We start from the raw sequence: 22756 nt of genomic DNA on the forward strand, positions 1-22756 counted from the left end.
ATCACCCCAAGGTCCCAGAGGTGATTTACAACAACTGAAGTAATATTTTAAACAACATAACATTTAATAAATATGGCAGTAATAGAAATTGGCATATCAAGTGTCTAGAGCCAGGGTAAAGAGATGAGACTTCTTCAATTGCTGAAGGTTGTACAATGAAGTACCCTCTCTGTTTCAGTTGGAACAGTTCAGGCATTTGGCACTGGGCACCATGCACAAGTTAATGAGGATTCCGCCAGAGCTCTGGAGCCTTGAGAGTTGACAACCCAGCAAGTCACTATGTTTGCCTTAGTGCTTAGCACCCGGTGATTATACTACTGCTTACTCTATGAATTTGAGATCTTCTGGGTTTCTTCTAATCTGCAGCCTTCATGGCCCATATTTGTTTACCATTTAATGCAATTCTTAGTATATTTGAAGAGCTATGGTATGGCAGTATCTACCTTTGCGGGACATTAGTGGGAGGCTCCTTAGACTGTATGGATGGAAGCTGAACAGCTCTTGATGTTTACACTACCTCTGAAGGAGAGTGCACACAACGCAGGGGTAATTATCGATTCACTTCTGTCACTTGAAGCTCAGGTGGCCTTGGTGGCCCAGTTGTGCTCCTATCTAGACAAGTATGGCCTAATGTCATTCGTCTGACTGTATGTGGGACTGCCTCTGAAGATGGTTTGGAAACTACAGCTGGTGCAGAATTCAGTGGCTAGGTTGCTCACCTGTGCAAGAAAGTTTGAGCATATAACACCAATCCTGGAACAATTGCACTGGTTGCCGAGGCCAAATAAAAGTGATGGTTTTGACGTATTAAGCCTTCAGTTGCACAGAACCACAATGTCACAAGGGCTGCCTCTCCCCAAATGAACTGACCCAGACCGTGTGCTCATCATCTGAAGCCCTTCTTCATGTGCCTGCTCCACAAGAGGTTCAGAGGGTGGCAAAGCGAGAACAGGCCTTTTCTGTCATGATTCCCTATTTGTGGAGTGCCCTCTCCAGGGAGGCTCACCTGCTACCATCATTATACGGTATATCTTTAGGCACCAGGCAAAATCTTTCCTATATAACCAAGCCATGCACATTCATTATTTGGCTAAATTCCCTAAGCCCTTACTCTTAGAGTATAAGTTGCACAACTCTGATCAAGATGTGTTTATATTTTAAGGGTTTCCAAGATGACTTGCTCTAAATAATTCAGGTTTATGGCCACATGTATATAAATAAGGAGATCTGGTTACAGAGTGCAAGGGTTTATTTTTTTTTTTTTTAAGAAGAGAGAGAGAGTATACATGTTTAAAACATAGAGACGTCCAAAGAAAACTGTGATAGAACAGATGTACCAAGAGAATAATTCATAAACACCCAAACAACCAAATATCCATTGGTTGTGCAGACTAGAGCAAAACACACCCACACATTCATCCAGCCTTTTGTCTTATAAGCTGTTCCTTATCATTCAGTTCAGGCCTGAAAACAATGATATAACATTTAGGGGGAAAGATGCACCCCAGCACCCCAGCACTGGAGGCTAAGATAGAAAAGATCTCCACAGCTACCATGTACTTCCCCTTTGTGCTCAGGTAGGATGGAATAAAGGATAACCAAACACTGCAAAAGACCAACATGCTGAAAGTGATGAATTTGGCTTCATTGAAACTGTCAGGCAACTTCCTGGCAAGGAAAGCCACAGTGAAACTGGCAATAGCCAGAAAGCCCATGTAACCCAGGACACAGGAAAACATAGTTACAGAACCCTCATTGCATTCTAGAACAATTTCACCATGAGTTGAGTGCTTATCGACATCTGGGAAAGGGGGAGAAAATGTCAACCACATAAGACAAATGGTTGCTTGAATAAAGGAGCAGGAAATGACAATGGAGTTGGCCAGCCTCTTCCCCACCCATTTCCTCATCCTGGATCCTGGCTTGGTGGCCATGAAAGCCAGAATCACTGTGATAGTTTTTGCCAGCACACAAGAAATAGCCACTGAGAAGATGATGCCAAAAACAGTTTGTCGCAGAAGACATGTCACCTTCTGAGGCTGTCCAATGAATAGCAATGCACAAAGGAAGCAGAGCAGGAGGGAGAGGAGGAGCATGTAGGTGAGATCCCGGTTGTTGGCTTTGACAATGGGGGTGTTGTGGTGCTTCAGAAACGTCCCTAGCACCAGAGCTGTGATGGTTGAAGAGGAAAGAGAAAAACAGGCTAAACTGATCCCCAAAGGTTCTTCATAAGACAAGAAGCTTATTTCTTTCAGAATACATAAATCCTGTTTTTTGTTGGGATAATATTCATCTGGACATTTAAAACAGTCATTCATATCTGAAGAAGAAGCAATAAGTTATGAGGTTTATATTGGTGTGCCAAACAATAAAATAAATGCTAATCTGGCATAGATTAAAGTTTATGTAATCCAGTCATCCCAAGCAATGATTTTCCTATGAGAATTGGTCATTTTTGAATATATACAAAAAAACCTCAAATGTAGTGCTTTTCCCTGGACAATGTTATCCCAGGTCCTGATTTTCCTCTGCCATGGCAGCTTATCATGGATGTTAAAAACATTTCATTAAAGCGTTATGCTGCTTTCTCTTTTACTGTACTCTTTATGCCCTTTAAAAATAAATAAAACTTAATCTCTTCTCATGTCACACCTCTCTCTCTGTGTCCCTCCAGCAGTTGGAGGAGGAGAAAAGAACAAAGGGTGAAGAAGGCATGAGGCATGAAGGCCGCACCCTGCAAGTCCCTGGCCTAGCAGGGGAGCTCACACTCACCCAGCCCTGCTATGTTAAATATGTTTTCTGTAGTTGAGCTCCTTTGTAATGTTTTGTTTTGAAATCTTTAAGATAATATTTTAGTTTTCTGTTTCTTTGATTGTGTATTCTATATTTGACTTTCTTCAGATTGTTTTATTTATCTTTTATTGATTTAGTATCCTGTAAACCGCTTTGAGATTTTTCTTAATAATATAAAGTGGTAGGGAAATAAAAAATAAAAATAAAGAGACCTCCGGGTATTGGGCAGTATAAAAACTCATTAAATAAATAAATAAATAAATAAAATAATACCCTACCTGCCCGCGGTCTCGCCAGAGTGGTGCATGCTCTAGTTATCTCTCGCGTGGACTACCGCAATGTGCTCTACGTGGGACTACCTTTGAAGGTGACCTGGAAACTACAAATAACCCAGAATGCGGCAGCTAGACTGGTGACTGGGAGCGGCCGCCGAGACCACATAACACCGGTCCTGAGAGACCTATATTGGCTCCCAGTATGTTTCCGAGCACAGTTCAAAGTGTTGGTGCTGACCTTTAAAGCCCTAAACAGCCTCGGTCCAGTATACCTGAAGGAGTGTCTCCTCCCCCATCGTTCTGCCCAGACACTGAGGTCCAGCACCGAGGGCCTTCTGGCGGTTCCCTCGCTACGAGAAGCCAAGTTACAGGGAACCAGGCAGAGGGCCTTCTTGGTAGTGGCACCCACCCTGTGGAATGCCCTCCCACCAGAGGTCAAAGAGAACAACAACTACCAGACCTTTAGAAGGCATCTTAAGGCGGCCCTATTTAGAGAAGCTTTTAATGTTTGATGGATTTCTGTATTTTGATATTTTGTTGGAGGCCGCCCAGAGTGCCTGGGGGAACCCGGCCAGATGGGCTGGGTATAAATAAATAAATAAATAATAAATAAATAAATAAAATAAAATAAAATAAAAGGGCTGTGAATAGGAGAATAAGGGATTTGGTTTCTGGAAACTATGTTTATATAAATTACACAGTTGCATATAAAAATGTTACATTTACATATACACACACAAACATTTTCCTTCTGGCATGCTCTGCCTCCCAGCCTTTGGGTTCTCACCTAGGGTCCAAACCAAATCTGAGCTCAAACACAAGTCTTACAATAAAAAGAGTTCCTGGAAACAGCGGGCACCACTCTAGTCTCTTGTTTCATATGGGCAGGCAGAAGAGGAATGGTACTTCCTAAGGCTGCCCACAGCTGTGTCCCATTCAGTTGCACACCCAGTTCAAGGAGCAGCAGGTTTGTTGAGTTTCCCACGTGATCCAAAGGGTGGGGAAAGGGCACTTCTTCATTACAAAAAAAAACAGGAGTGGGGAAGGTGAATATGAAACAAAAAGGCCATAATCTTCCAAGCCTATCACAACTTCCCTACTGTTGAGCTGATAAACAATTAGCCAAACTGCATTTGTGGTCTTGAATGAGACTTGAAGGAGGAGATTGCTCATACACACAGAAACTCATACAAGGATGACAGGTGAAACCAACCCCTGTTTTCACCTGTTCTGAGGTCACGGGATGAAGCTCACATTCAACACGAGGGCAAGTGATTCCACCAAGAAAACCATATTGGATTTTTGCATCTTCAACAAGGCCCTCTGCATCACTCAGACTTGCCATTCTCCACCCCCCCAAAAATCTTTTTTTTTAAAGAATAAAACTTGTAAGCATATTGCATGCATATATTTATGCTTATACCCATCCCTCTGAATTACTGGCCATCTGCTTCCTATTTCTGTATGTGATATTGCTTACCCATCTGGTCTGAAACCTTCCCTTCTGGACAGGGAGTGCAATCGTAGCAGCAAAATGGCTCCCCCTCCTTCATTTTCTTGCTTGAACCAGGACTGCAACTCTCACTGCATAGAGAAATAGGCCTTGCCTAATCCATGAAACAAAGGAAAACATAGAGCTGCGAATCTTTATGGTTCCAGTAGAGGAGGCTCCTGTTACCGGAAAACTGGGCAGAGACTTGACAAGAATCCAACTCCCTCCCCAATCACCAAGGATGGTTCAGGCTTTCTCCTGTCACCCACAATCATATTAATACATTTTCTGTAACTGAGATGTTTTCTAGAGGTTCATGTCCAACATCCGGTCATAAAAACCACTAACAGCAAATTCCAACCTGGAGGGAAGACACTTAAAGAAAGGAAAGGTCTTAAAATATGACAGGCATAGTAATTGTCCATTCCTTTTACTCCCTTAGAAGTTAAAGCAGGAGAAACCTCAAAGGCACAACAGGAAAAAAGCAGTTCCATGGCAGGCTTTTGACTGCCCACCATAAGCAAATCAGAACAATGTGTTCTTCAGATGATTGCTGCTCTTTGCAAATTTGCATAGATCATCCTTTCCCTAGCTTGTGTTTGTGTTTGTGAGAGAGAAGGGAGGGAGGGAGGGAGAAGGGGAGGGGAGAAGGAGAACATAGCTGTCAACTTTCCCTTTTTTTTGTGGGAAACTCCCTTTTTCCAAGCCACAGCTGTCAACCTTCCCTTCTTTTGCTGGAAATTCCCTTATTCCAGTGCCGTTTCCCACTGCTATCCTGGATTTTAGATATATTGTAGACTGTCCCCGGGACAGGTGAGGCTGCTGATCCCTTATTTTCAAATCCAAAAGTTGACAGCTATGAGGGAGAGGGAGATCAATTTTATTTCTCTTTTTTATTAAAGATTTTCTTGGTTTACAAAAATATGTGCAATGTCTCTCGTAACATTTTTGCAAATCAGTTTCATTTGTTGAGACATTAGGATTTTATTTCCCTTTTCAACCAAAAGTTGGAGAACAGGAGAAGAATTCTGAATGGGTTTCCTTGTTTGAGGGGGAAAGAAGTAAAAACAAATGCTTATAATGCCTTTTTTATTGGCCATTAGTGAGGTAGTAGAGATAGTGTGCTGAAGAGTGAAGTAATGGTTTGATAGAGGCAAGCAGGAAATAGAAGTTCTCCACTTGATGAAAAGGTGGAGAACAAAGGAGGTGATTCTGCCTGGTGTTCTCACTACCTTCATTTTCACAGAGCTGGTTTCAGCCACATTGCGGAAGATTATTTCATAAATAAAACGAATAAAGGTTACATATACTTTGGTCCTATTGGAATTCGGAATATTGCGAATGAAAACGATCTTAAGTGATATTCAAAGATGTGGTGCTCTCAGCTGGCTCAGTGAAATCAATGTGCATGACTAACTTTGGATCTCAACCAATGACCATAATTTGACATATATTCCAAGCAAAAGATGGATATATTTAGCTCATCCAATAATTTCTCAATAGATAAAATCTAGAACACTGCCCCAGTGAATAAATTCATGAAATGTAATTTCCCTAACCAGCTCAAGAGTTCTTCCTACATCACAAAATTATTATGGTCAAGTGAAACGATCTTTACAAACAGTACGGAAGTCAATGTTCTTTCCAAACTGGAAGTCTGCCTACCTTGTTAAACCGCCTTTGCCATGCTATAGCATCCTCATGAATGGTGAAAACTTGATGTGAAGAAGTCTGGGGATCCATCCTCCCAACTTTAATTTTACGAAAGGATTGATTTAAGGAAACAATCCAATTAATAACATCCAACCCAACTTTCAACTCCCCATTCTGGTTAAAGGAAACCTCCTCTCCAGCACTATTATTAAATAAGACATTTCTGAGGAAATGGTGGAACTTTATTTTAAAAAGGAAATGAGAAGAGTATGTGCATCAGTCTTACAAATATATTCAGTGGCAACGGTCACACACAAGAACAAGCAAGCAAACAAAAATCAGGGAGATAATTTAGTGAACAAACCATGGACTATTTCAGCACCCATGATATGGGGCACTACTGCAAGAGAAAATTGGCTTCATTACCTTCCATGGCTGTTGATTTTGAAATGACAACTGCCCTTGGTCCTTTAACATTCTTGATTTGAGTCTCCATGAGAACATGTCCTGAACAGCATGTGCCATGGAATAAACAGCCATGTAGACACTGTAGCTGTGGCCAATCATGTTCATTTCGAAGAAAGGCCCAGGAAGAGTCCCTACGTTCTCATCTCCAGTGCAGATATCCCCAGCCACATCATCTGCACCTGCACTCGGGAATGAGCAGGCAAAGGCTTGCTGCCAGAAGTCCTTGATGAAATAATCTTCTTTTGATGTGGCAGGTTTTCTGCTGGCAGTAAATTGCTGAAATCCCGATATATCATTGGAGTGAATTGCGAAAGACAGAGCCCCATGGATTATTTCTTTATCCCAAGTCCTTTGATAAACGAGAGAAGTCAGCTCCACTTGGGCTGTCATTATCCATACTGTACCCTTTGGTTTAATATTAACATGTTCTTGCTCAGATAAATATGGAAACCATCTCAGAAATATCATTGTATAAGATTCTCCATAAAAGATCATCACATTGGCTTTGCTACTCATTACTTTATCATTTATTTTTGCACATTGTTGGAACAAGTCTTTAAGATCATTGACAAGAGATAACTTGGAGATTCTTTCTATAAAGGCAAAACAAATGCCACAAGAAGAAAACATTGGAACCACGGTTTCCACAAATCTTTCTCCGTTCTCAAGATCCATAGTAAGGAGTCCAACCCATGTCCACCTGAAATGCAGAAGTAAGGAGAGAATCCCCTCATACTGAAGGGCTTCCCGTGGAACCATTTGGTAGAAGGAAAGGCCTGGAGTTTTATCCTCAATGATGGGAGCTGGACCATATATGAGCTAAAAGGTATTGCAGAGAAAGAGAAAGAATAGGAATGATTTTAAGATTTAGTGAATCATTTTTCTTCAACATTATAAAATGTACACCAGCACAATAAACAAAAACTACAGACTCATGAATTACAGATTAAGGGCCTGTTGCTCCATTACTTAATACAAGATGCAGAAAATGGTTATGGTATACTGAAATACTTATGCAGTCATTGACGTTACTCTAGCCAATTAAGGATACCCCCCCCCCAAAAAAAAACCCTGAAAATTGGAAGGTGAGGACCACACCATCCCCATCATTACAATCTCCCCAGACTAAATATGTGAGGCAATGATGTTTACAACCTTCAGACTTTTGCACATTTTTTCCCAAAAGATTGGTGACTGAATGGGAAACAAACTGCATCACTAACCAAAAAGTATTTATTTGGTTCCCCCACCCCAAATTGTATCAATAAATTGAATACATTCAAAATCACATCCCCTGTAGAAGAGTCTTGCTGAGGTATTTAAGCTTATTCACCACATCAGTTCAAATATTTTGTCCTCTGAACCACAGAGTGAAATATGGCAGGCAATGCAATCATGGAAGGAAAACAACAACCTTAAATCCATGGTGCTCAGCACAGAGATGGATAAAGTATACCTGTGGAATTTTATAGATATCCAAGACGGTTGCAGCATGAAGAGAGGTTAGGGGGTCCAGTCCCCCAATGACTGCTATCAAATGATGATGGATGTCACATTTGTAGTTGGGGACCAATCTGTCTGGGCTGGACGTTAGCAGCATTGTAGCATGATAGGTCCCTTTTGCAATGAAATAGCTGTCAAATATGTGGAAGCCCAAGGTGGTATTGGGTAAGATCTGAGGGTTGTCATTGATCTCCTTCACTGCAAATGCCAAGGCCAGGACGTGCTGGTAATTCTTAGTCACCACGCTGAAATGAGAATTGCAGTCTGTATCGGAAAGGTATCTCTCGTTTTAAAAAATTACAATTACTGTACCCTCATCATTTTTTGCATTATGAAATAGTACGGTATTTTTTTTGGGGGGGGGAACATTCGTGGAAGGAATCTAGGATGGTGTACAAAATTCCTTGGCTTTTTTAATGTAATTATTTTAGTATGTACGTATTTGTGTGGGCAATTAACCTCTTCAGTCAACCAACCTAGTGCAGAATGTAACTGTACTGGAGAGAGCACATTCATTGTTTAAAGCTGTGATTCTCCCCACTATATAATAAATTTTTTAGGGGAAAGTAGTTCTTGTTAGCAAACCATTACGGGTCATAAATCAGCATTTAACAAAGGAGTTAAAGGTAAAGGTAAAGGGAACCCTGAACATTAGGTCCAGTCGCGAACGACTCTGGGGCATAGCTGCCAAGTTATCCCTTTTTTACAGGGATTTTTCCTTATGCTGAATAGGCTTCCTCGCGAGAAAAGCGAAAACTTGGCAGCTATGCTTTGGGGTTGCGGTGCTCATCTGCTTTACTGGCTGAGGGAGCTGGTGTTTGTCCACAGACAGCTTCCGGGTCATGTGGCCAGCATGACTAAGCCACTTCTGGTGAGCCAGAGCAGCGCCTTCTCACTTGGAGCAGTACCTAGTTACTGCCAACTTAAAAAAAAAGTCTCCAATGATAGGGAAAGGATGTCAGTATGCGATCAAATATGTATTAACAACATTTTTAAAACTCTGGTACATATACAGAGAAGAAAACAAAATACATCACATATCACTCATATTCATTTCCATGGAAAGATGGACTACAACAGATTTCAAAATTAATAGATATGAACCTAGGCTCTGCAAGCTTATATGTCAGTGAAAAGAAATTTATTTTTATTATGATGTATTATCCTGCTATGTAGAACCCGGAAAATCCTTAATTGCATTATTTATATTTTTTCTGTTCAGAATCAATATGCGTCAACTTTCAGTATTCAGTGAAATAAACTAAGAAAAACAGAAAGAGAAAAAGAAAGAGCAACTCCTTACACAAGCTCTTCGGGCAATGCCTGTGGGGGTTCTTTAGTGAAGTCGAATGCACTGGATATGATGAAGCTGTGAGAAGCTATGCCACCAAGGATGAGGTCTCCTGACCGGTGATACTTGTGAAGTGGAGGGTGTGGATCCTGGACATGACACTTCACAATGTGAGTCTTGCATGTCATTTCAGGAAGCAGTGCCAGCAGCAACATAACAAAAGTTGCCATCCTGAGTGTGAAGGCAAATCTTCACTTGAGAAACATGACATTCTTTCCACCAAAAAACTCCCTTATTTCATTCTCACCAGTTGCAATGACTGATTTAAATGTTCATTCAGTTTTTAAATAGGCCAAAACCCTGGTATAAATATCACTAATGCCTGGCAGTAGTTATAAATTCAAATGAGTATATTGACTAAATACCTACTTTCTTTCTTTTTTCCTGTTCAAATTGCCAATTGCACATCATGCAATGTAACTAATTGCTGTAATGACAGAGCGAAATAATTACAATTCAAGTTTAGGATTCCTATGTGTAATTGCAGAAGGAAACTTGTTTCTTACATCTGAAGATTCCCCTTGGCATCCACCTAGTTGAGGGTCAAAGGATGCTTTGGCTTGGATGAGGAAGCCAGCAAGGTTTCAGACATAAACAACATCATAGTTTGGAGTCAATGAACACCTAAGCATGTATTATGGTAGGAGCACTATGCTGAAGATTTAAAGGCAACTTACTAGCACATACTGCAGGTTGTGGGAGGGGGACACTTTCTAAAGAGGGGATGTGGCAGAAATGTGGTGGGAGGGTTCATTAATGAATTTGGAGGGCAGAGTGAGTCCTTTACTTTTAGAATAGCAAAGCCTAATTGGCAGCAACAGGGGTGGAGCAAGAGAGGGCGGGGGCGGCAGCAAGCCCCGGGTGAGGGCCCTGGGCAACGCCCTGGAGGGGTGTCAGTCGGGGCCGCTGGCCCGCCCCTCGACTCCATCGATAGTGCACATCGGCCGAGGGAGGAAGCCGCTTACTCCCTCGGCCGATGCATGCTCTCCCTGCGCTCTCCGCGCCCCAGGGAGAGTGCATGGGGCGTCAAACGCAGCGGGTCAGCAACAGGCGTCACGCCCACGCCTCTGGGGGTGCTGCCGCGTTTGACGTCCCAGGTGTCAAAGCGGCTAGCAATGCCCCTGGACAGCAACCCTGCTGCTGAGTCCTTTCAATCTGTAGCCTCAAATCCCTCCTTTGCCACTTGTTTCTTCTCTTGCTTCTGAATGCCAGAGCAGGAACCCCTTAGCCTTTGGGAAGAAAGAGAGGGACTGATCCAGGGTCCGCAGAAGGTTGCCTATTCCAGCAACATTTGAAGGGTTTTGCTTGTTCCTGTTATTACCATAATTTATTTTCTGTCCTTCATTCTAAGGTCCCAGGGGTGGTTTACTACAATTGAAGTAGTATTTAAACTTAGCATTTGATAAATATGGGGGTAATAGAAATTGTCATATCAAGTGTTGAAAGCCAGGGCATATAGGTGACATTTAAGCAATTGCTGAAGGTTGTACAATGAAGTGCCCTCTCTGTTTCAGTTGGAACAGTTCAGGGATTTGGCACTGGGCACCATGCACAAGTTAATGAGGATTCCACCAGTGCTCTGGAGCCATGAGAGTTGACAACCCAGCAAGTAACAGTGTTTGCCTTAGTGTGTACCACCAGGGGATTACACATCACTTACTCTATGAATTTGAGACCTTCTGTCTATGCTCTGGTAACTTGTAGGTTAGATTATGGCAATGTGTTATACGTGGGGCTGCCTCTAAAGATGCTTTGGAACCTACGGCTGGTGCAGAATTCAGTAGCCAGGTTGCTCACCGGTGCAAGAAAATTTGAGCATATAAAACCAATCCTGGCACAATTGCTTAGGACCACAATGTCACAAGGACTGCCTCTCCCCAAATGAACTGACCCAGACCGTGTGCTCATCACCTAAGGCCCTTTTTCCTGTGCCTGGTCAACAAGAGGTCAAGAGGGTGGCAACATGAGAACAGGCCTTTTCTGAAGTGGAGAAAAGCCCCTGTTTGTGGAGTACTGTCCCCAGGGAGGCTCACCTGATACCGTCATTATATATTTTAGGCACCAGGCAAAATATTTCCTATATAACCAGGCCTTTGGTCTTTATAACATGCTTACTTTGTAATAGGTCATGCACATTCATTATTTGGAAAAATTCTCTAACCTCTTACTCTTACAGTATAAGTTGTACAACTCTGCAGAAGATGTGTTCATAGGTTGCAAGATGACTTGCTCTTCAGGTTTATGACATTTATACAAATAAGGAGATCCGCCTACAGAGTACAAGCGATAATATATATATATATGGAGAAAGAGTGTGTATATATGTTTAAAAGAGGTTCAAAGAAAATTGAGATAGAACGGATGTACCAAGAGTGTAATTTATAAACACCCAAACAACCAACTATCCATTGGTTGTGCAGACTAGAGCAAAACACACCCAGTGGCGGAGCTTCATGCTCTGGCACCAGGGGGCAGAGAGCAGGCGGGGGAGGGCTGGCGCACATCCTGGGGTAATGGTGTGCCACCCCTAGGTGTGTGACACGCATCCTGAGGGCGTGGCCCACCACCTGCAGGAATGTAGCGCCCATGGCAGGCAGGGCAGCCATGATGGCACCCCACCGAGATTGCGCTGCCGGGGGTGGTGCGCTCCTGCCACACTCATCTTCCTCCGCCACTGAAAACACCCACATATTCATCCAGACTTTCGTCTTATAAGCTGTTCCTTATCGTTCAGCTCTGGCCTTAAAACAATGATGTAACATTTAGGAGAAAAGATGCAACCCAGCACCCCAGCACTGGAGGCTAAGATAGAAAAGATCTCCACAGCTACCATGTACTTCCCCTTTGTGCTCAGGTAGGATGGAATAAAGGATAACCAAACACTGCAAAAGACCAACATGCTGAAAGTGATGAACTTGGCTTCATTGAAACTATCAGGCAACTTCCTGGCAAGGAAAGCCACAGTGAAACTGGCAATAGCCAGAAAGCCCATGTAACCCAGGACACAGTAAAACATAGTTACAGAACCCTCATTGCATTCTAGAACAATTTCTCCATAAGTTGAGTGCTTATCGACATCTGGGAAAGGGGGAGAAAATGTCAACCACATAAGACAAATGGTTGCTTGAATAAAGGAGCAGGAAATGACAATGGAGTTGGCCAGCCTCTTCCCCACCCATTTCCTCATCCTGGATACTGGCTTGGTGGCCATGAAAGCCAGAATCACTGTGATAGTTTTTGCCAGCACACAAGAAACAGCCACTGAGAAGATGATGCCAAAAACAGTTTGTCGCAGAAGACATGTCACCTTCTGAGGCTGTCCAATGAATAGCAATGCACAAAGGAAGCAGAGCAGGAGGGAGAGGAGGAGCATGTAGGTGAGATCCCGGTTGTTGGCTTTGACAATGGGAGTGTTGTGGTGCTTCAGAAACGCCCCTAGCACCAGAGCTGTGATGACTGAAGAGGAAAGAGAAAAACAAGCTAAACTGATCCCCAATGGTTCTTCATAAGACAAGAAGCTTACTTCCTTCAGAATACATAAATCCTGTTTTTTGTTGGGATAATATTCATCTGGACATTTAAAACAGTCATTCATATCTGAAGAAGAAGCAAAGAGTTATGAGGTTGATATTGGTGTCCCAAACAATACAATCCATGCTAATCTTGCATAGATTAAAATTTATGTAGTCCTGTTATTCCAACAGACTCCAAGCAATTATTTATCTATGGGATTTGGGCATTTCTGAATATATACAAGAAAACCTCAAATGTAGTTCTTTACCATGGACAATGTTACACCAGGTCCTGATTTTCCTCTGCCAAGGCACTTTATCATGGATGTTCAAGACATTTCATTAAAGCGTTATGCTGTTTTTTGTTTTGCTTTACTCTTTATGCCATTTAAAAATAAATAAAACTTAATCAAAGGTGAATTAAAATGTAAACTTTCTTCTCAACTAATACATTGTGCTGTCTTCTCATGTCACACCTCTCTCTCTGTCCCTCCAGCAGCTGGTGGAGGAGAAAAGAACAAAGGGTGAAGAAGGCGTGAGGCGTGAAGGCCGCACCCTGCAAGGCCCTGGGCTAGCGGGCAGAGCTCACACTCACTCAGTCCTACTGTGTTAAATATGAACTCCTTTGTAATGTTTTGTTTTGAAATATTTAAGATAATATTTAATTTTCTCTTATGTTGCTTTGACTGTACCGTGTTTCTCACATTTTAAGACACCGTCTTATATTTTTTTCTCTCAAGAAAACAAGCCTATGGCTTATTTCCGGGGTGTGTGTGTGTGTGTGTCTTATTTGGGGGCTGGATCATAACAGGGAAATGATTTTTTTATATGAATTTTACAGATGCTGTACAATTGGCTGTGTTTATTTCTCTATTTAGAAATCATGTTTCTCTCTCTCAGGACTGATTAGCCAGATGCTGCCTGAGATCACAATTGGCTTTACCAAATAGCTGTTGAGTTCTTTCCTTTGATGCCCGGATCTCATGGCTACCATAAGGTTTCTACCTTTCAGGAAAAAGGCAAGGTGATAATAGGAAGTTGTCTTTATCTGTCTCCTTAATCTCTTTCATATGCATAACCTTTGAAGTCTAGGAATGCAAGTTGTCTGTGTCTCTCGGCAAAACGAGAAGGGAGGGGATGTCAGTTTTTTAAAAACCGCCCACGTGTCTGCGAGAGCTCTGCACTTTCCTACCGGTTAGCTGCAGTTTTAATTTCTGTTTGCCTGCCTCGCTCTCTGTCTTGGCCATCAAGAGGAAATCAACAGGCAACTCATGGCTGGGCACCTAGAATGGAAGGGGGGAAAGGTGGGGGGAAGCGAGAGGTGGGCTGTGTGTGTGTGTGAGAGAGAGAGGGAGATAGAGAGAGAGAGAGAGGAAGAGGGGGAGAGAGAGAGAGGAAGAGGGAGAGAGAGAGAGAGGAAGGGAGAGAGAGAGAGAGAGAGAGAGAGAGAGAGAGAGAGAGAGAGAGAGAGAGAGAGACACGCACACGGAGGTCATTCACGAGGCAGCGTCTTTAATCGCCCCCTCTTTTCTTCTTCGTGCCTTCCTCTCCTCCCCACCGCAAATGCCACTTTTTGTGCTTTAGCTTGGCTAAAAATATATTTTTGAATCCTTTTATTTTTAAAAAAATGCTCTCAGAAACGGGGAGGGGAAATCACGGGGCTTCGGCAGCCAGCAGCTACGGCTCTTCAGTGCATTTTTACAAGCTTTTCTGTGGAGCGACAGCAAAATGGGGGGAGATTTTTAAGGGGGGGAGTTGGCTGGCGGGAGGGGGGTTATTGCTAAAGGGTCTTTCACTATGTCTTATTTTCAGGGTATGAATTATATCGCGCAATTGCCTAGAAATCCTGCTATGGCTTATATTATGGCTACATCTTAAAATGTGTGAAACACGGTATCCTATATAATAATGTCCAAGATGTCCCTGCGTCCAGTTGTCCCGTGTGTCCCTGAGGTACTGCGCATGTACCCCAGAGACACAGGGATTGGACAGCAGAGACTGCCCGCGCGCACTCTCCCCCCCCTCTGCCTCCTCCAACCGCCGCTCCCGCCGGACACCGCCTCACTGCAGGGCACGTCAGGGAAGCGAGGGTGGAGGCCGGCGAAGGCCTCCTCACAACCCTCCCTGGCCCGTGAGGAGCGGCGGTTGGAGGAGGCAGGGGGGAGAGTGCGCGCGTCCTTCCTGTCGGCGGCTGGGGGAGAGGAAGGAAGGAGAAAGCGCTCCTCCATTCCTGTCCCCCTGCCGCCGACAGCAAGGACGGGTCCCAGGGTTCGGAGAAGCAGCGCTTTCTCCTCCTCCGTTCCTGTCCCCCTGCCGCCGACAGCAATGACAGGTCCCAGGGTTCGGAGAAGCGCTGCACAAGCGCTTCTCCGAACCCTGGGAGGTCTCCTTGCTGACGGCGGCTGCGGGAGAGGAACGGAGGAGGAGAAAGCAGCGCTTTTTCCTCCTCCGTTCCTGTCCCCCTGCCGCCGACAGCAATGACAGGTCCCAGGGTTCGGAGAAGCGCTGCGCAAGCGCTTCTCCAAACCCTGGGATGTCTCCTTGCTGTCGGCGGCTGCGGGAGAGGAACGGAGGAGGAGAAAGCAGCGCTTTCTCCTCCTCTGTTCCTGTCCCCCTGCCACCGACAGCAAGGACAGGTCCCAGGGTTCGGAGAAGCGCTGCGCAAGCGCTTCTCCGAACCCCAGGATTCTAGCGCCCGTTATTAAACGGGCTGAAAACCACTAGTACTCTATATTTTACTTTCTTCAGATTGTTTTATTTATGTTTTATTGATTTAATATGCTATAAACCGCTTTGAGATCTTTATGAAAAATATAAAACAGTATTGAATTTGTTTTTAAAAAATAAAAAAGAAAGAGACCTCTGGGCATAGGGCGGTATATAAATTCATTAAATAAATAAATAAATAAAAATAGAATAAAAGGGCTGTGCGTGAAGAGGTGCCCTTTCCCCACCCTTTGGACCACCTCGGGAACTCAACAAACCTGCTGCTCCTAGAACTTGGTGTGCAGCTGAATGGGACTCAGCTGTGGACAGCCTGAGGAAGTACCACCCTGATTTTGCCTCCCCATAAGAAACAAGAGACTAGGGTGATGTCCGCTGTTTCCAGGAACTCTCTTTAATTACAAGACTTTTGTGGTTGAGCTGAGAGTTTGTTTGGACCCTGGGTGAGAACCCAAGAGGCTGGGAGCCAGAGCGTGCCAGAAGGAAAATTTGTGTATGTGTGTGCGCGTGCGCGCATGAAATGTAACATTTTTATATTCAACTGTGTATTTTATATAAACATAGGTTCTAGAAGCCAAACCCCTTGTTCTCCTATTATGAGAAAACAGGGTAGGGGAATGTGAATATGAACCAAGGAGGCCATAATCTTCCACGCCTATCCCAACTTCCCTTTGTTGAGCCGATATAGAATCAGCCACAGGGGTGTAGCAATGGGGGGGTGGGGGACCCGGGCTCCACTCTGCAGGGGGCTCTGGGGGCCACCTCCACCGACGGCAGCAGCATCTCTGTACAGGGCTGAGGTTTCCCAGGCTGGTGGCTCACCTCTAGCACTTGGATCCTCCGCTCGCGATCCCAGCGCTAGAGCTGAGCCGCCAGCAAACCTCAGCCTCATACGGGGATGCTGCCGCCTGGGCTCCTCAAGCGGAGCGGAGGATCCCAGTGCTAGAGCTGAGCCGTTGGCAAACCTCAGCCCCGTACGGGGATTCCGTCGCCCGGGCTTCTCTGTGAGCGGAGGAGCCCAGACAGCAGCATCCCCATATGGGGCTGAGGTTTGCCAGCGGCTCCACTGTGTAGCCACTGCAAACAGCGCATGCATCGTGCACGGCACATGCATCGTGATGCGCGATGCACGCCCCGCCCCCTGGCGGGGTCCCATCTGGTTTGCCCCTCCGGGCAGCCAGAAGGCTAGGAACGCCACTGATTAGCCACACTGGATTTGTGGTCTTGAATGAGACTTGAAGGAGGAGATTGCTCATAAACACATAAACTCATACAAGGATGAAATGTGAAACCAACCCCTCTTTTTTCCTCATCTGAGGTCATGGGATGAAGTTGAGGGAAGGAGCCATTGGCTGACCAGCCAACATTTGACACAAGGGCAAATGATTCCACCAAGAAAACCACATTGGATTTTTGCATCTTCAACAAGGCCCTCTGCATCACACAGACTTGCCCATCACAACTCCCCCAAAAATCTTTTTTTTAAAAAAGAAAAGAAAAGAACAAAACCGGTGGCATATGTATGCTTATCCTCATCCCTCTGAATTACTGGCCTCTGAATTTTCTTTGTGGAATCCCAGATTCTTACTTTTGACAGCTTCCATTTCAGACCCATCATTTATAAGCAGTGGTGAAATGGTAACCATATTGTACACATATATTTATGCCTATTCTCATTCCTCTGAATTACTGGCCATATGCTTCCTATTTCTGTATGTGATATTGCTTACCTATCTGGTCTGAAACCTTCCCTTCTGGACAGGGAGTGCAATCGTAGCAGCAAAATGGCTCCCCCTCCTTCATTTTCTTGCTTGAACCAGGACTGCAACTCTCACTGCATAGAGAAATAGGCCTTGCCTAATCCATGAAACAAAGGAAAATATAGAGCTGCGAATCTTTATGGTTCCAGTAGAGGAGGCTCCTGTTACCGGAAAACTGGTACCGGAAAGCTTTTGACTGCCCACCATAAGCAAATCAGAACAATGTGTTCTTCAGATGATTGTTGCACTTTGCAAATTGTATAGATCATGGGTAGGCAAGCTAAGGCCTGGGGTTTGGATTCCCCCCCCCATCGCCTTCTAAATCTGGCCTGCATATCTGGGTTATTTGTGGGGCAGAGGAATTCATTCATAGTCTGGGCCCCCACAAGGTTTGAGGGACAGTTTGCTGACCCCTGGCATAGATCATCCCTTCCCTAGCTTGTGTTCGTGTCTGTGAGTGAGAGGGAGAGAAAGATAGAAAGAGGTTGATTTTATTTCCCTTTTCAACCAGAAGTTGGAGGACAGGAGAAGAATTCCGAATGGGTTTCACTGCTTGAGGAGGAAAGAATAAAAAAAGAAATGCATATAATGTCTTTTTTATTGGCCATTAGTGAGGTAGTAGAGATAGAGTGCTAAAGAGTGAAGTCCTGGTTTGATAGCTGCAAGCAGGAAATAGAAGTTCTCCATTTGATGAAAAGGTGGAGAACAAAAGAGGTGATTCTACCTGGTTTTCTCACTACCTTCATTATCACAGAGCTGGTTTCAGTCAATTGCTGAGGATTATTTCATAAATAAAATGAATAAAGGTTATATATACTTTGGTCCTATTGGTGGAATTCTGAATGTTGCGAATGAAAAAGATCTTAAGTGATATTGAAAGATGTGGTGCTCTCAGCTGACTCAATGAAATCAATGTGCATGACTAACTTTGGATCTCAACAAATGATCATTAGTTGACATATTCAAACCAAAGTATGAATATATTTAGCTCATCCAACAATTTCTCAATAAATAAAATCTAGAACACTGCCCCAGTGAATAACTTCAAGAAGTGTAATTTCCCTAACCAGCTCAAGAATTATTCATAAATCACAAAATCATTGTGGTCAAGTGAAATGATCTTTACAGACTGTACAGAAATCAAGGTTCATTTCAAACTAGAAATCTCCCTACCTTGTTAAACCGCCTTTGCCATGTTATAGCATCGTCATGGATGGTGAAAACATGATGTGAAGAAGTCTGGGGATTCATCCTCCCAACTTTACTTTTATGAAAGGATTGGTTTAAGGAAACAATCCAATTAATAACATCCAACCCAACTTTCAACTCCCCATTCTCATTAAAGGAAACCTCATCTCCAACACTATTATTAAATATTACACCTCTGAGGAAATGATGGAACTAGATTTTTTTAAAAAGGAAATGAGAAGACAAAGATGTGCATCAGTCTAACAAATATATTCAGTGGCAACAGTCCACAAAAGAACAAGCAAGCAAACAAAATTCAGGGAGATAATTTATTGAACAAACCATGGACTATTTCAGCACCCATGATATTTTGCACTACTGCAAGAGAAAATTGGCTTCATTACCTTCCATGGCTGTTGATTTTGAAATGACAACTGCCCTTGGTCCTTTAACATTCTTGATTTGAGTCTCCATGAGAACATGTCCTGAACAGCATGCGCCATGGCATAAACAGCCATGTAGATACTGTAGCTGTGGCCAATCATGTTCATTTCGAAGAAAGGCCCAGGAAGAGTCCCTACGTTCTCATCTCCAGTGCAGATATCCCCAGCCACATCTTCTGCACCTGCACTTGGGAATGAGCAGGCAAAGGCTTGCTGCCAGAAGTCCTTGATGAAATAATCTTCCTTTGAGGTGGCAGGTTTTCTGCTGGCAGTAAATTGCTGAAATCCTGATATATCATTGGAGTGAATTGCGAAGGACAGAGCCCCATGGATTATTTCTTTATCCCAAGTCCTTTGATAAACGAGAGAAGTCAGCTCCACTTGGGCTGTCATTATCCATACTGTACCCTTTGGTTTAATATTCACATGTTCTTGCTCAGATAAATATGGAAGCCATCTCAGAAATATCATTGTATAAGATTCTCCATAGAGGACTATCACATTGGCTTTGCTACTCATTACTTTATCATATATTTTTGCACCCTGTTGGAACAAGTCTTTAAGATCAGTGACAAGAGATAATTTGGAAACTCTCTCTATGAAGGCAAAACAAATGCCACTAGAAGTAAACACTGGAACCACAGTTTGCACAAATCTTTCTCCATTCTCAAGATCCATAGTAAGGAGTCCAACCCATGTCCACCTGAAATGCAGAAGTAAGAAGAGAATCCCCTCATACTGAAGGGCTTCCTGTGGGACCATTTGGTAGAAGGAAAGGCCTGGAGTTTTATCCTCCATGAAGGGAGCTGGACCATATATGAGCTAAAAGGGATTGCAGAGAAAGAGAAAGAATAGGAATGATTTTAAGATATAGTGAGTCATTCTTATTCAACATTATAAAATGTACACCAGCACAATAAACAAAAACCACAGACTCATGAATTACAGAGTAAAGGCCGTGTTGCTCCATTACTTAATACAAGATGCAGAAAATAGTTGCGGTATACTGAAATATTTATGCAGTCATTTGTGTTACTCTAGCCAATTAAGGATACCGCCCCCCCCCAAAAAAACCCTGAAAATTGGAAGGTGAGGATCACCATCATTTCAATCTCCTCAGACTAAATACGTGAGGCAATGATGTTTACAACCCTGAGACTTTTGTAGATTTCCCCCCAAAAGATTCATGACTGAATGGGAAACAACCTGCAACATTAACCAAAAAGTATTTATTTGCCCCCCCCAAATTGTATCAATAAATTGAATAAATTCAAAATCGCATCCCCTGTAGAAGAGTCTTGTTGAGGTATTTAAGCTTAGGTATTTAAGCTTATTCACCACACCAGTTCAAATATTTTGTCCTCTGAACCACAGAGTGAAATATGGCAGGCAATGCAATCATGGAAGGAAAACAACAACCTTAAATCCATGATGCTCAGCACAGAGATGGATAAAGTATACCTGTGGAATTTTATAGATATCCAAGACGGTTGCAGCATGAAGAGAGGTTAGGGGGTCCAGTCCCCCAATGACTGCTATCAAATGATGATGGATGTCACATTTGTAGTTGGGGACTAATCTGTCTGGGCTGGACGTTAGCAGCATTGTAGCATGATAGGTCCCTTTTGCAATGAAATAGCTGTCAAATATGTGGAAGCCCAAGGTGGTATTGGGTAAGATCTGAGGGTTGTCATTGATCTCCTTCACTGCAAATGCCAAGGCCAGGATGTGCTGGTCATTCTTAGTCACCACACTGAAATGAGAATTGCAGTCTGTATCAAAAAGGTATCTCTCGTTTTATAAAATTGCAATTATTGTACCCTCATCATTGTTTGCATTATGAAATAGTACAGTATATAAAACTACATTTGTGGATGAAATCTAGGATGGGGCACAAAATTGTTTTGTGTTCTTTTTTAGTAAGTCTCTTTGCCTCTGTCGTTGGCAGCCAGCCTTGTTTGTGGGCCCCACACCTCCACAGTTAACCTGCCTATTGGAGAAACTATATTGGAGAAAGCACATTTATTGTTTAAACCTTAGATTCTCTCCACTATTGATTGTTTAGAGGAAAGTAGTTATTCTTAGCAAACCAATACAGCTCATTAATCAACATTTAACCTAAAATGGAGTTTTTGACAACTAAAAAAATAAAGTCTCTGATGATAGGGATAGGATATAAGTATGTGATCAAATAATTGTAGATGCAATCTAGGGTAGTATACAAAATCATTTCGCTTTATTTTAAAAAATAATAATAATAAGTCCATTCGCCCCCTTTTATGTGTTTAAAAACATTTTTAAGACTCTGGAACATATAAAAGAGAAGAAAAGACAAAATCATATCACTGAGATTAATTTCCACGGTAAGATGAACCACAACAGATTTCAAAATTAATAGATATAAAGTTAGGCAATGCAAGTTTATATTAGTCAGTAAAAGAAATTCATCTTTATTATGTTCGATTATCTTGTTATTGGGAACCAAGAATATATCCTTAATTGCATTATTTATACTTTTCTATGTTGAAAATCAGTATGCCACAGCTTTCAGTATTCAGAGGAAGAAGTTAAGAAAAACAGAAAGAGATAAAGAAAGAGCAACTCCTTACGCAAGTTCTTCGGGCAATGCCTGAGGGGTTTCTTTAGTGAAGTCTAATGCATTGGAAACGATGAAGCTGTGAGAAGCTATGCCACCAAGAATGAGGTCTCCTGACTGTTGATACTTGTGAAGTGGAGGGTGTGGATCATGGACATGACAGTTCACAATGTGAGTCTTGCATGTCATTTCAGGAAGCAGTGCCAGCAGCAACATAACAAAAGTCGCCATCCTGAGTGTGAAGGCAAATCTTCACTTGAGAAACATGACATTCTATCCACAGAAAATCCCTTATTTTAATGTCGCCAGCTGATTTAAATGTTCATTCAGTTTTCAAATAGGCCAGAACCCTGAAGTATAAATGCCAATATTCCCTAGCAGTAGTTATAAATTCTAATGGGTATATAGACTAAATAACAACATTCAATTTCTTTCTTATTCAAATTCCACAGAGGATTCAGCATGCAACATAATTAATTATAGGCATTGCTGTAATAACAGAGGGACATAATTACAAAGTCATGTTTGGGGTTCCTCTGTGAAATAGCAGAAGGAAACTTGTTTGTTACTTCTGAAGAATTCCTCATTCCTTCCACCTAGTTGAATATCAAAGGATGCTTTTGCTTGAATGAGGTCTTGGATGGTAACTTTTAGGTGAGATCACGGCAATGTGTTATATGTGGGGCTGCCTCTGAATATGGTTTGGAAACTATAGCTGGTGTAGAATTCAGTGGCCAGGTTGCTCACCAGTGCAAGAAAGTTTGAGCATAAAACACCAAAGCTGGCACAACTGCCCTGGCTGCACATTGGTTTCCAGGCCAAATAAAAGTGCTGGTTTTGAGCTATTACGCCTTCAGTTGCACCGAACCACAATTTCACAAGGACTGCCTCTCCCCAAATGTACTGACCCAGACCATGTGCTCATCATCTGAGGCGCTTCTTCCTGTGTCTGCTCCACAAGAGGTTCAGAGGGTGGCAACACGAGAACAGGCCATTTC

The 22756-nt window shown here is 42.9% G+C and overlaps 2 protein-coding genes across 2 annotated transcripts; both read right to left on the reverse strand.

Annotated features, from left to right (window-relative positions):
- Positions 1–1415: 1415 nt before the first annotated feature.
- Positions 1416–9705, reverse strand: LOC118095095 (vomeronasal type-2 receptor 26-like). The gene is made up of 5 exons (XM_035136064.2): positions 9488–9705; positions 8138–8429; positions 6640–7500; positions 4549–4675; positions 1416–2320 (listed from the first exon to the last, which is right to left on the reverse strand). Exons 1-5 carry the CDS (start codon positions 9703–9705, stop codon positions 1416–1418), a joined length of 2403 nt encoding a protein of 800 aa, XP_034991955.2.
- A 2522-nt stretch (positions 9706–12227) lies between these two features.
- LOC118095094 (vomeronasal type-2 receptor 26-like) lies at positions 12228–17619 on the reverse strand. The gene is made up of 2 exons (XM_035136063.1): positions 17502–17619; positions 12228–13132 (listed from the first exon to the last, which is right to left on the reverse strand). Exons 1-2 carry the CDS (start codon positions 17572–17574, stop codon positions 12228–12230), a joined length of 978 nt encoding a protein of 325 aa, XP_034991954.1. The 5' UTR covers positions 17575–17619.
- Between the last annotated feature and the right edge of the window lie 5137 nt (positions 17620–22756).

Source organism: Zootoca vivipara, chromosome 13 (assembly GCF_963506605.1).
Source record: "Zootoca vivipara chromosome 13, rZooViv1.1, whole genome shotgun sequence".
NCBI lineage: Eukaryota > Metazoa > Chordata > Lepidosauria > Squamata > Lacertidae > Zootoca > Zootoca vivipara.